The 15071-nt window shown below is 28.5% G+C and overlaps 1 protein-coding gene across 1 annotated transcript; it reads left to right on the top strand.

Moving 5' to 3' along the window:
• The first annotated feature begins 2733 nt into the window (after positions 1-2733).
• LOC123269494 (mutS protein homolog 4-like) lies at positions 2734-14935 on the top strand. The gene is made up of 14 exons (XM_044735227.1): positions 2734-2905; positions 4940-5084; positions 5167-5237; positions 7515-7663; positions 7745-7929; positions 8102-8223; positions 8306-8523; positions 8620-8814; positions 10628-10814; positions 10902-11038; positions 11327-11430; positions 11615-12050; positions 12902-13110; positions 13335-14935. Exons 1-14 carry the CDS (start codon positions 2785-2787, stop codon positions 14917-14919), a joined length of 3864 nt encoding a protein of 1287 aa, XP_044591162.1. The 5' UTR covers positions 2734-2784; the 3' UTR covers positions 14920-14935.
• The last annotated feature ends 136 nt before the right edge of the window (positions 14936-15071 follow it).

Genomic DNA, 15071 nt, shown 5'->3' with positions numbered 1-15071 from the left:
GTGTATACTCAAATGAAAGGTCTTGATGAGTGTAACATCAGAATGAGCTTATATCTTTAAAAATGTCAATAGTTCACTAGATACAAGATTTTTTTTTAAATTATGGCAAAATTTTTTACTTAGATTCATTTTACAATTACGAAAATTGATTTTTTATTTATAAAAATAATGTAGTTTGCAAAAAATCAATTCATATCATGCATTTAAAAATAAAAAATTCAAAAATATTGATAAATAAAAAATAAATCCATTCATACGCAAAAAAATTATGTGTCAATTAAAAACACATCTTATCTTTTTGTAAATATTATAAAATATTCGAAAAAATATATACTTCCCACGTATCGATAAAACGCAAAATAATGTCAAACTTTCGAATAAATTTTTTTAATAATTTCGCGACTGCTAAATTGTTCATTAAAGAGTTTATTAATTAAGTAAAAATGAATAAATAAAAATAATTATGTTGTCATTTGACGTGGTAGATATTTACGCCGCAATTACAATCATGTCTAAAAATCTTTTTATTAAAAAAATAAATTGTACATATTTATAAAGATTTATTATTAAACATTGTATATTACATGATGATTAATATTAGTAGTTATGAAAAATTCTGATAATAATAATAACGAATTATTGTATAAGAAAAAAATTAATTATTAAGAAAAAAGACAATGTATTAAGAACAATTGAATTAAATTTAATACTTTCTTTTATACTTTTAACGATAAAAAATAATAAGTACGTGATGTGATAAATTTTGATGCTTATTGTATTACAGTAGATTAATCAATCAATTAATTAATTAATAAATAATTTAGTTTGTAACTGTAAATAATTACAGTTAAAGAGAAAAAATAATTAAAAGAAACGAAATAAAATATTGAATATTATTAATGTCTATACGAGGCTGCTGCGCTATTATTATTACTACTATTATTATTATAAAAGCTTGTGTTTAGAATGAAGGTGCAATTGTGTTAAATAAATTTATTAAAGAAATAATTATTGTAACTGGTATGGTAACGACACAAATTTGATAATTAATAGCGATTACATTTAATGATAAAAAAATATAAAAATTGTGATCGTAATTATAAAAGTGTCTAATTATTTAAGATTTTAATTTTAATAATTGATAATCATTAATATAAATTGCATACATTTTTAAGACGCAATCCCTAGTTATTATGTCCAATGCATCAATTATCGAAATTATTTACTGAAAAGACCAATGTAAAGCTTCTATATTGATAAATTGTTCATTACAGCTGCCAAATTTTAAAACAAAGTAACTGCAAAATTTTTATACCTGATTTTTTTTTAGTATTGCTGCATTTTTTATAACTTGTAGACTTTAATTTCAAGTATTTTTTTTTTTAAAGATACAATGTCATTTCTTAATTATATTAAATTGCACTGTATTTTTTTAACTATTGACATTTTTAAAGATATAAGCTCATCCTGATGTTACTCTCATCAAAACCTTTAATTTGAGTACCCACATGCATTTTTGATATATTTTTCATATATACATATATATAAAATATATAAATATATGAAAAATTGATGTGGGTATTCAAATGAAAGGTCTTGATGAGTGTAACATCGGGATGAGCTTATATCTTTAAAAATGTCAATATTTTACAAAATACAAGGTCATTTCTTAATTATGTTAAATTGCAATGTACTTTCTTAAATATTGACATTTTTAAAGATATAAGCTCATCCTGATGTTACTCTTATCTAGACCTTTCATTTAAGCACCCACATGCATTTTTGATATATTTTTCATATATACATATATATATATAATATATAAAATATATGAAAAATTGATGTGGGTATTTAAATGAAAGGTCTTGATGAGTGTAACATCGGGATGAGCTTATATCTTTAAAAATGTCAATATTTTACAAGATACATGACGTAGACTTTAATTTCAAGTATTTTCTATTCATAAATTAAATTTTTTATCAATTTGGCGCGCAAACTTTTTTTTAATACGAAAAATTTTTTAATTTTTAGTTACTGTGTTTTTAAATTAAGCAGCCGATTAATTCACGAGACTATTAAGGATATGTCTCAATTTTAAAAATTAATGGCAAAATAATCTTGCTATCTTGCCGAAATTTTTAATTTTAAAAAGTTAAAATTCAGCGATGAAAGTATAAAATAACTTTTATTGAATTAAAAATTTAATGTTATATTTTTCATTGAATGGTTTTTATTAACTGTAAATAATTAAACGGATTGAACCGAATATTTGATTTTTTTTTTTAATTTCTTCGGAATTTATTAGGACTTATTTATTTTTTATTTTTTATTGCTAATAATAGAGATTGTGATTGTATTATTTATTAATGCAGCTTGTAAACTGTTGGACGGACAACAAAATATTCAATTTGTAAATAAATATAATTTTAAATATTTCCCCAATAAAAAAAAATATTTTTTTTTATTTAATTACCTTCCTAAAATTTTTTTATCTTTGTTATAAGGCGCGCGTGCTTTTTTCTCATTTAAAAATTTTTCGAAAATTGCCGCGCTTATTTCGGCCAATCAGCGATGGCGCGAATATTCCAAAAAAAGCGCAACTTCATTGCAGTCAAATTTTTTCGCGCAGTCGCGTTGTTATGTCGTAATAAGCAGTTTAAAAATTAAAAAATTAACACACCATTGTTAGGATTAAAAGGTTTTAATCAAAATTTTCATTAATTTAACAATAAAATAATTCTTTAATATAAAAAATATTATTTGTATGGTTAAAATTATATAAAAATGAACGTAATGAACACGGAAAATTTGGGAGGTCGAGGTAGAGGAAGACGCGGCCGGGTACGAGGAAAAATCGGTACATTGGGAACCATTCAGCAAACAGTTAATATATTGCCGAAGTATTGTAAGTAATTATTTGTAATTAATTAGCTAACGATTATTAAGGAGGTATGGGAGTTAAGTCGAAATAATGAGATCAATTTAAAATTTTTAGGATCGATAGAAATATTTTTTATTTTTATTTATTTAATAATTTTGACCCTAGAGCAAGTGCTCCCTAAGGGCCATACAATCAAATATATTTATAATGAGTACATTATATAATAATAATAATAATATTAATAAAATAATAATAATACATAAGTAAAATGGTAAGCAAACAACAAAAAGACTAAATGCAAAAATGATTAGCTTAAATTGTCAGTAATTGCTATTAGTTATTATTATTAGTTAGCATTGATTAACATAGATTAACATTGATTAACATTGACTCTTCGCAATATATTTAATACGTGTTGTGTTAAAATTTCAGAGACCTAGGATTGATAGTTTATTTATAAAACAAGATTCAAAACAGGTCATTTAACATTGTAATGACATACCAAATCTCACACCTACTCTTGTTTTAATAAATTCATAATGAAAAAATAATGAGAAAGCTTCGAAAAACTCATTGTAAGAAAAAAAAAATTTTCAAAAATTATTGAAAAAATAAAATTAAGTTGAGGGTACTTAGTTATAAAAATAATTGAGTTTGAAAAATCTAAATTTTAAAAAAATAGTCAGCCATAGCAAATGTGGGTTATGTTGACGGCAACGCCGTACATGGTGGGTCGCGCGGGAAATTTAAAGCTTCAATGAAATAGGTTAAAAGAAATATCAAATAGGTTAAGAAAAATATTATAAAATTGTTATTATTTATTATAAAACATAACATAATTAAATAATCAATATTTTAATTCTTTAATATTTTGATATTTTTAATAGCATTACTTGTAAACATAATACACACGTACCCATCAAAAACACGAATAGAGCAGTCAACGTATGCGCAACCGCGATAAAATTTATTGCGTTGCCAAACTTTTTAAAAAATATTTAAAATTAAAAAACTTATTATTTTATTCAAATTAAATAGTATTTTTTTGCTCGACGGGCAGAAAGCGTCAACTTTCAGCCTGCTGCGCTAAACGAAAGTGCCGCTTTCCGCCTTCGTTAGACAAAAAAATAGTATACACTCCTCGGGAAGTAAATAAGAAAGCCTCAGATCACATGTTTGTTGACCTCGGCTTCGCCTCGGCCAACAATTACATGTGATCTGAGACATTTCTTACTTTACTTCCCTAGGTGTGTAATATACTATTTCTCCTCGACGGAGGCGGAAAGCGGCATTTTCATTTAGCGCAGTGGGCGGAAAATTGACGCTTTCCGTCCGGAGGGGAGAAATAGTATATTACATACCTAGGCCAGTAAAATAAGAAAAGTCTCAGATCACATGTAATTGTTGGCCGAGGCGAAGCCGAGGTTGACAAACATGTGATCTGAGGCTTTCTTATTTACTGGCCAAGGTGTGTATACTATTTTTCTGCTTGACGTAGCCGGAATGTGGCAACTTTGTTTAGCGCAGCGGCCAGAAAGTTGCCACTTTCCGGCCGGAGGGCAGAAAAATAAATTATCAATTATTTGATAATAATATAGTTATTTAATACATAAAAGATTATTCCGGTAAGCTAAATTTCATTAAATCACTAGTAAAAACTTGTTAAGTTTTCTGAAAGTACAGTCTCGAACAAAATTAATCCTTCTTAAGTCACGTACTATAGTATAGCTATATATATGCATTGTGAGATGAAACTCAGTGAACGGACTGTACGTCCTATACTTCCTTAAATAAAAAATAATTATTCGCACATGTTTGATAAAATTTAAGAATTTTTGTAACAATTAAATTATGGCAAAAAAAACTTATTTAAAAAATATAATAATAAAGTTAGCTGACAGCTGTCAATTTATTTAAACTTTGTAATAAAAAATTGAGAAAAAAAACTGACAAGTAGAAATTTAAAAAAAATTAAAAATGCAATTTTTTAAATATAATTTTTCTGAACAATTTTTTTTGTTAAATAAAGTTAAAAAATTTCGTACAAATAAATCTTAGTGGTTCATGAAGCAAGAAGACCTTTGGTGAATCTTGCTCCATCAAGTTCGAGTACAACAGTAACCCCAAAAGTAGCTAGGCGAGGATACGGAACGACATCGTCATCTGGAAGAGGGAGAAGTTCTGGCCGTGGTAGAATTACTGAGTAATAATAAATTAAATTTATCTATTAATTTTATTTGAGACAACGCGTTTAGAAATAATTAATATAAAATAAAAATATATAATTTTAGTTCGGGTACTGGGAGGATAACGACGTCAAGTATCTCAGATGTTCAAGAAAGATATGTAATAATGGGTAATTTATTCATTTATTTATTTATTTATCTATCAAATAATGAAGTATTTATTCATTAAAAATAAATGAAAATGAAGTTAGCCGACATTTCAAAATTTTTAGAAATTTTTTATTGAAAAAATTTCAATTAGACAACTAAGAAAAAAAATTAGGATGACGGTTTACCCTAAAGGCCATCCCTGAAACTTCCCGCTCATTTTTTTCTTAAGCGCTCAGAACTATACATTACGTTTTTGAGCTCTTCGAGCTCAAAAATATTATTTTTGTATCATTTTGAGCTCTTCGAGCTCAAAACTCTAACAGCAGTTTAATAAAACACAATTTTTTGAATTTTCAAACGGCATTAACTTTTGAATGATTGAACTGATTTTCACGCGGTTGGCGGCATTAGACGCAATTTTTGAAGCTCCATGAAAAATTTTTAAGTTTAAATCGATCAAGCCAGGAATTTTGAAGTAATTCCGAAAAAACACTTTTTTCGGTTTTCTTTCGACAACGATAACTCACGAATGAATCAACTGATTTTGACCGGGCTTGCGGCGATCGACGTGGTTTTTTGATCTTAAGAGCTGATTAGATTTTGGAATTGATCGGTAATGCCATTTAAAAGTAATTCCAAAAAAACTTCATTTCAAAAAATTTTTTTTTGTAGTTTTTTTTCGGTTTCTCAAAATCTACTGGTTCGAATCGGTTCAAATAGTATTTAAAATCTAAGTTTGGTCAAGTCCTTTCGAATGGCAGCAACCGCGATTAAATCGGTCACGCCGTTTAAAAGCTATAAGAGGGTCACATACATACACTGTAAAAAAAAAACCGGTGTGAGTCCATGCGGTGTACGGTGTTAAAAATTCCGGTGTTAAATTCAACACCGAAATCGGTGTAGCAGTAACACCGTTCGCGGTGTAAATATTTTTTTTCGGTGTTAAATCGGTGTTATAAATTTTCCGGTGTTGATAATATTTTAACTAACACAATTTTTATAATTAAACTTTTCATGTTTAATAATTAAAGGTAAATAATAAAAAAAAATTAATATTTAATTTAGAAAGTTTAAAATAATGAAATATTAAGTAGATCAAAATTTTTGATTAAAATAAATACACTGTAGAAAATTTCGATGTAAAAATGACATCATATAAATAATCGAAAACTCCAAAATAGTGGATTTTAGTAATTATTTCATAATTTTTAAGTATTTTTTTTAAGATTTTCGGAATACTTCTAAGATAATTTTAGAATCAATGAAATTTATTTGAAGCAATTTAGTTGAAATCTTGTCCTTAAATTTTATGTGGAACCTTTTTTAAATAATCTTAAAACATTTTTTTAACTATTTGAGAACAAATTTTGAATACTTTGAACAAACTTTGAATGAGACATTTTTCGGATATTTTTGAGACAATTTTGGAACATTTCTTGGACAGTTTTAGAGTGTTTTTACAACAAATTTGAAACATTTTTAGAACAATTTTACGACAATTTTGAATGTTTTTTAAATGATTTTCATAGAGATAATTTATTTTTGCACAGCTGTAGATTTGTCATGTTTAAAACATCTATTATATTGTAAGAAACATCATGGTTACGATAAAAATAATTATTATATTGTTGCTAAACATTTAATATTGTAAATGTTATTTAACTTGTTGTATAACATTCATCAAATCGATTTCTGCGTAATTTTATAAATTGAAAATTCTTAAATAAATGTTAGTTGTCTCATTTTGATAAATATTGAATACTAATTGTGTTTTATGGATCATGTAATATTCATACTCCGATATGATGTAAATTTATTCTACTGTTACACCGGTATTACACCGGTTTAACACCGGATTTTTAACACCGCAAAAGAGCACCGCTACACCGGTGTTAATACAGAGGTGTTACATAGCGGTGTTAAAATGAGTCCATTTTAACACCGCTTTTTTTACAGTGTACACACACACACACACACACATACGGACATCATCGTGAAAACAATCAGGGAAGCTTCCTAGGATCTCAAAACGTCAAGATCTGATGAGAACTCGATTTTCGAAAAACAGGGTAAAACCAATAACTTCCCGATTTTTGAAAATTTTCAATTTTCTTAGCGGGAAGTTAAAAAATTTCCCATGTAAAAAATTTTAAAAACGATAAGTGCAATTTTTTATAAATATCTTCTTAGTTGTAATTTAATTAATAAAAAAAATCAAAAATTTTCAGACGTCTGCTAACTTCAATGTCATAAAAATAATTCATTAATTGTTAAAACTAAATTTTTAAATTCATTAGCAATTACCTCTGGCCGTGGTGAAGCTAGAGGAGAAGTTGGAATGGCGATCATGGATGTACAACATCCCCACATGATAATTTGTCAAATAAGCGACTGCAATTCATACATTAACACACTCACTAAAATACATACCTACAATCCAATCGAAGTATTTTTTATTTATTAATAAAAATATCAGTTTAATTATTTAAACCTAACTATATAAATCTTTTTGGCTTTCATCTTTTAGATTATAATGCCAGACACAATGTGTGAGGCTGGTAATAATTTATACACTACAATTAGAAGAAGATTTGAAGATATAGACATTTCTGGAGTCAGTCGTATACATTTTTCTGATACAATCGGTTTAGAGAAAATTAAAACGCACTGCGCTCCAGAATTTTCATCCGTTGAACTTGCAGTCCATCAAAAGTATTAAATAAATCTAATTACTTATAATTTATTCTTAATATTTTATTTTATTATTATTATTATTATTACTTATTATTTTATTATTTACTCATGATTTTTTTAACTTCCCGCTAAGAAAATTGAAAATTTTCCACTAAAGAGAAGTTATTGATTTCGGTCCGATTTTTTTTAGATATTACGCACTTGCTGCAACAGCAGCTTTGATAAAATACATAGAATTTATCCAACATGTTCAATATATGCCCCAGTCAATGCGGATAGAGTATGAAGGCTCTCAAAATAATACGATAATTGGTAAAGAGTATTTGCAAATAATAATTTATAAGTGTAAAATAGTCTAAAGTATAAAATAAAATTTGGACATTCAATTAAACAGACATTGAAAGCGCGCAAAGCTTGGAATTAATTACAGCTCATGGAGGCCAGCCAAACTTCTGTCTTTTTGGAGCTCTTGATCGATGCTCAACACCAATGGGTCGGAGATTACTGAGAGCTTCTATTCTTCAGCCTCCTTGTAACGTTGATATTATAACTGCTCGACAAAAGTGTATTGAAGAATTCGTCAATAGTCGATCAGTCTTTTCAATTACCCAAGTACTTATAAAAATTTTTTGATTTATATTCTCTTTAATTTGCTACGGGTTAATTGTTTAATTAATTTGTTATTGTCTAATATTTTTTTTTATTCAGCCTATTGTTCGACGTTTGTATGGAGTTAGTCGACTTCTCAGTTTAGGAATAACTTCACTTGAAGGCGATGCAATTCAAAAAGCTGAAAGAAATCTTAATTATATATTGTTGTTAAAAAATACTATTGATATAATACCTGAATTAAAAGCAGCTCTAAGTACTACTCAAGCGGATTTTTTTCAAAAAGTTAAAACTGTAAGCTTCTTTAATTAATTTTAATTCTTCAATCAGACAATTATATAGTTGATAATTATCAAATTAATTATAATTTATTTATAATTAATTATAATAATACGAAAAAATCACAGGTAGTTGGAATTAATAAATGACAAATTAAACAATCATGTTATTTTTTTACAATATTTTTATTTCTAAAGACTAGTCTGTATTTTTATATATATTTTTTACAATTGTAAATTGACTATGTTTACAATTGTTATTGGCTATCTAGTCTATTGCACAATTTTCTCTAATTATTTATAATTTTTGTTAGCCTGTATTCCCTCCAGGCATAAACAATTTTTCATTCTTATTTTAAATTTGTCATTAGGGATAAATTCAACTGAAAAAATAATTCGGACGGCCCAGACCAGGAATCGAACCTGGATCTTTTGATATCGCGCCAACTGCTCTTCCCTTAAGCTATCCGAATTTATCCCTAATGACAAATTTAAAATAAGAATGAAAAATTGTTTATGCCTGGAGGGAATACAGACTAACAAAAATTATAAATAATTAGAAAAAATTGTGCAATAGACTAGATAGCCAATAACAATTGTAAACATAGTCAATTTACAATTGTAAAAAATATATATAAATCATGTTATTGTTATTATTGCGACATCTCGACTCTTTATTGAAAATAGATAGATAGATAGATAAAAAATTTATTTGGCTCTGGAACCTAAGCTCCCTCAAAGCCATCAATATTTAAATTACATTGGTTTACATAGGTTACAAGATTGCTTAACTAATTAAAGGTTTACAATTAGATTTAATTTCAAATGCTATAAAATCCAAATAGATTATTTAATACAAACAAATAACTTAATTTAAAGTCATAATAATTCTACAAGAAAAAATATTTAAATAAGATCCAAAATAAAGATTGCAATTGTTAATTGTCATGTTCAAAAAAGTGATTGAAGCAAGCATTTTTAAATTCAACCAAATTATCTACAGCCACAGTCTCAGCTGGCAGTGCATTCCAGATACGTATGCCATGAATTAAGAATGAATTATCATACATGACACAATTAGCCTGCGGTATACGAAGATAGTCTTGTCGGACATCATCTCTACGCAGTGCTACAGTCAAAAAGTCTAGTTTTGAGCCGAATAGCTGCCGATAATTTAGTCGAATTTCCTTATAAAACAGACAAGCAATGAAATATAGTCTCTTCTCGCTGCAAGCTCTAGCCAACCTAACTTTTTGAAATATGGAGTAACATGTTCATATTTTGGTACTTTATAGATAAATCTAACACATGAATTCAATTTACGCTGGATCTTTAATAATAATTTGTTTGACATATTTGTATACGCCGCACAACAATAATCAAAGAGAGGAATTATTAAAGTAGATACTAGCTTAATACGTAAACTTTCACTAAATATTTCATTGTTTATTTTTAGCTGTGCTAGAATACTCATAGCGCGATTGCACAAATTTGTTACTTGATTCTCCCATGAGAGAGTACTATCTATAGTCACCCCAAGGTATTTTACAGTGCTACTATAAGGAATAGCACACCCCTCCACAAAGATTGTGTCGGCTAGTTTGCACTCATCACTACTAATTTTTGCTCTACTTCCACAAATAATTGCTTTCGTCTTCAAAGGATTCATTTTTAGATGATTAGAATAATAATAATAACATGATTGTTTAATTTGTTATTTATTAATTCCAACTACCTGTGATTTTTTCGTATTATTTTATGATTTTGGACGCGATAAAAAATGGAAATTAATTATAATTATCAAATAAATTATAATCTATTTTATTCAGGATCTTGAAGATACTCGTTTTGAAATGATGAAAGAAGCAATCTTGAAAATCGTCCATGAAGACGCGATGTCTTTAATGGGATATTCTTCAGCAAACATGCAAAGATGCTTTGCTATTAGACCTAATATCAGCCAGCTATTAGATATTGCTCGACAAGCTTATTGTGAATTAATTGATGACATGCAGTGTAAATAAAATAGATATAATTTTATATTGATAATTCATTTAAGGATGAAATTTTGTAATTTATATTTTATATTATTAATTTTTGCAGCTATGGTTTTAAAATTAGGTGAAAAATATTCTCTTCCATTGACTCTCAGTTGTAACATGTCGTTTGGTTATCATATTCAAATGGATATATCAAAGCGTAAATTTAAAGAAGAAAATTTGCCCAGTGAATTTATAATGGTAAATAATTAATTAATTAATTTAATAATAAATTAATTAACGAACAATTTTTGATTTTTTTAAATTTTACAAGTCAATTAAAATTAAAAAAAAAAATTTCCACTAATAATTTTTTTTTTTAATTTTCACATCTAGAATTTTTTATTAAATTTTTTTCATAACTATTTTATTGTTATAAAATTATAAAAAAATTTCTTAGTCAACTTAAGTGTCATTGATAAATACTTAAAAATTAATTATTACTTACTTATATTTATAATGATTAATTTATTTGATATTTAAAATTAGCTAAAGAAACAAAGAAATTTGGTTCTCATGACTGTAGAGCCACTTGTTGTGATGGGTACTCATTGTAAAGATGCTTGTGAAGAAATACACATAATGAGTGATGTGTGAGTTTTTTACCATTAATTTATCTCAACTTAATAATTATTAATTTATTTATTTATATCCTTATACGCCATTCAGCTTTATACACATTGGTAATATAAAATTAATTAATTAATTAATTAATTAATTTTTAAGGCTTTTTTAATTAGCATTACTATTCTTAAAATTTTCTTTTTTATTTTATAGAGTAATGATCGACGCATTAACCGAAATAAGAAATCACATTGGCTGTTTGTTCCGTCTAAACGACAATATTGCAGAACTAGACCTCGTGTTGTCTTTAGCTCAAATAAGTTCTATATCAGATTACGTAAAACCAATATTCGAGTCAGAACTTGAAGTTCGTAACTCGAAACATCCTGTAATGGACATACTTGGAGTTGAATCTCCAACACCCAATGATATAATTGCTTCAGTTCATTACAATTACCACAATATAACCGGCCCAAATATGGGTGGCAAGACAATTTACTTGAAGCAAATAATTCTTTTGCAAATAATGGCACAAATAGGGTGTTATATACCCGCTACAAAAGCTGTGTTTCGAGTTGCTGATAGAATATTCTGCAGACTTGGAGATCGAGATGAAATTGAGTTCAATGCGTCGACTTTTATGCTTGAAGTAAAATCCAAAGACAAGATAATTAATAGTATATTACTTACCTAGGCCAGTAAAATAGAAAAAGGCTCAGATCACATGTAATTGCTTTACTTTTTACTGGCCAAGGTGTCTATACTATTTTTCTGCTCGACACTTTCCAGCCGGAGGGCAGAAATAGTATATTACATACCTAGGCCAGTAAAATAAGAAAAGTCTCAGATCACATGTAATTGTTGGCCGAGGCGAAGCCGAGGTTGACAAACATGTGATCTGAGGCTTTCTTATTTACTGGCCAAGGTGTGTATACTATTTTTCTGCTCGACATAGCCGGAATGTGGCAACTTTGTTTAGCGCAGCGGCCAGAAAGTTGCCACTTTCCGGCCGGAGGGCAGAAAAAAATTTTTTTTTGCCCTCCGGGCGGAAAGTGGCAACTTTCGTCCCGCTGCGCTAAACAAAGTTGCCGCTTTCCGCCTTCGTCGAGCAAAAAAATAGTATACACTCCACGGGAAGTAAATAAGAAAGCCTCAGATCACATGTTTGTCAACCTCGGCTTCGCCTCGGCCGACAATCACATGTGATCTGAGACATTTCTTACTTTACTTCCCTAGGTGTGTAATATACTATATAGTATATTACATACCTAGGCCAGTAAAATAAGAAAAGTCTCAGATCACATGTAATTGTTGGCCGAGGCGAAGCCGAGGTTAACAAACATGTGATCTGAGGCTTTCTTATTTACTGGCCAAGGTGTGTATACTATTTTTCTGCTCGACATAGCCGGAATGTGGCAACTTTGTTTTGCGCAGCGGCCAGAAAGTTGCTACTTTCCGGCCGGAGGGCAGAAAAATATATTTTTAATTTTTTTTTTACAGATGAAAGAAGCGCAGTATATTTTGCAGTCCATCACACCTCAGTCGTTAGTTGTTTTAGATGAATTAGCTAGAAGTACTACAGTCGAAGAAGGAGCATCTATTGCTTGGGCAATAAGTAAACAGCTTTTGAAGACACAAGCATTTATTTTTAACGCTACGCATTTTTTATTTTTATTGAAACTTGTTGATCTGTATCCAAATGCAACAAAGTAAGATATTCATAATTTTTTTTTTTTTATTTTTATTTATTTTTTTAATTAACTTTCTTTTTATATTTTTATTTTAATTTTTTTAAAATTAATTCTAATTAATTTAATTTTAATTAATTAATTAAACTAATTTTAATTTTAATTTTTTTTTAATTAGTTTTGATTTAATTAATTAAACTAATTTTAATTTAAATATTCAATTAAATTATATTATTAAATTTCAGTCATTACATGGAAGCTCTTTTAAAAAACGATGAAATTGATCCTCTTCAAAAAAGACTTATTTACACTCACAAATTAAAGCAAGGTATTTCAAAAATAGATCATTACGGAATAACATTAGCCCGATCATCAGGTTTGCCTCAAAGTATTGTAGACGAAGCTCAAGAATTAGCCCTGACTTTTTCTAAAAATCTAATACTCAAACAAACAAACGATATGACTGAGCGCGAGCGTCGAGTAGTTGCTCAGCGTAAAATAAATTACGACGCGATGATTGCAATATACAAAGAGTTCTCAAAAGAAACAGTAGATACTGAGTACATTTATCAGATAATGAAGAATATCAAAGAAATTGATTACACTGGTTGCGAAATTGCTGATCAAAATGAGCAAGTTTCAGTTTTGTCTACTTTGACAGCGCGGACAGAAAAAGCGAAGAACAAACAACCAGAACCCATGAGTCAGGAAGAATTTAAAAAACCAAAAGATGTTCAGCCTCAGTTGGCCAAAAAAGTAGTTTCTAATCAAGAAAATGTTCAACCGATTAAAAGATTCTTAGTTCCTGGGTCAGAATTTGAAGATTCTAAAATTCCGGCTAAAATTCCTAAGCTTGCTTCGCCTTTAAAAACTTCCACTCCGTTTTCTAAAAAATCAGTCGATATAAAGCCGCTTGCAGAGAGAAATTATGACCAAAGTATGAATTCACTTTTAAGTTCACTTACTAATAGCAAAAAAATATTAGCGAATCCTTTTAACGATCCAGATTCTCCGCTTTTTATTCCTAAATCACAACCAAGTGTTTTTAATCCTTCACAAAATGATTGTTTGTCGGAATTACGATCTCCGTTATTATTAAAAGATAAATCGCGGATTAATTATTCAAAAGTAGACCCGCGTTATCACGTTCCTAATCAATTCTACGGAATTCAAAAGCTTTTTAAGCAAATAAGCTTGTCTCCTGAAAGCAAGCGCAAGCAGCAAGACTCCTTTGATACTTCATCAAAAAATCAAACTTTATCAGAAAATTTGACTGAAAATTTAATAACTAATCCCGCGATAGCCAGCACTTCAAAAACAGAAGCGCAATCAGTAAAAATTAACACTTCGACCTGCATTCCGGAAGAATACACTTACATGCGACACATATTAAAAAATTTACCCTGGCAGAAAAATTTGGAGCAATTGAAAGAAGAATTTAAAACGGTAGCGAGCAAAGCTGATAATTTTTACTTCTCTTCGGATGTCGTGGCGAGGAATGCTAATCTTCCGACGAATGATCGGGAGAATATAGAACATCTTTTGAACTATCAATCGCCGTCAAAGTCGACTATTGAGGATGGTAATCCTTTGGATTTTTGCCAAGTGTTGACCACTGGACCCTCGGACCTGGATAGAATGCTTTCGAGAGAAATAAAGGAAAATAATTATGAGTTGACTCCGGATACATCGCAAACTTCAGTTACTACTGCGGCGGCGAGGAGGCTTGCGAGAAAAAAAGAAGCTGAAATTTTTAAGTTGATTGAGGGCGATGCTTTTGATGAAGAAAGCTTTCTTTGTTCTGATAAATCTTACATAAGTATTGAGTAATTATGAAAATTAAGTTAGCCGAGATTTAAAAATTTTTAGAATTTTTTTTTATTAAAAAAAAAAATTTCACTTGTAAAAAACTTTAAAAGTTGTAAGTGCAATTTTTGAAAAATATTTTTTTGTTCTAATTTAATTATTAAAAAAGAAATCGA

This window comes from Cotesia glomerata, linkage group LG1 (assembly GCF_020080835.1).
Source record: "Cotesia glomerata isolate CgM1 linkage group LG1, MPM_Cglom_v2.3, whole genome shotgun sequence".
NCBI classification, from domain to species: Eukaryota; Metazoa; Arthropoda; class Insecta; order Hymenoptera; family Braconidae; genus Cotesia; species Cotesia glomerata.
The sequence above is the reverse complement of the archived record's forward strand: the minus strand, read 5'-3'. Positions and strand labels throughout refer to the sequence as shown.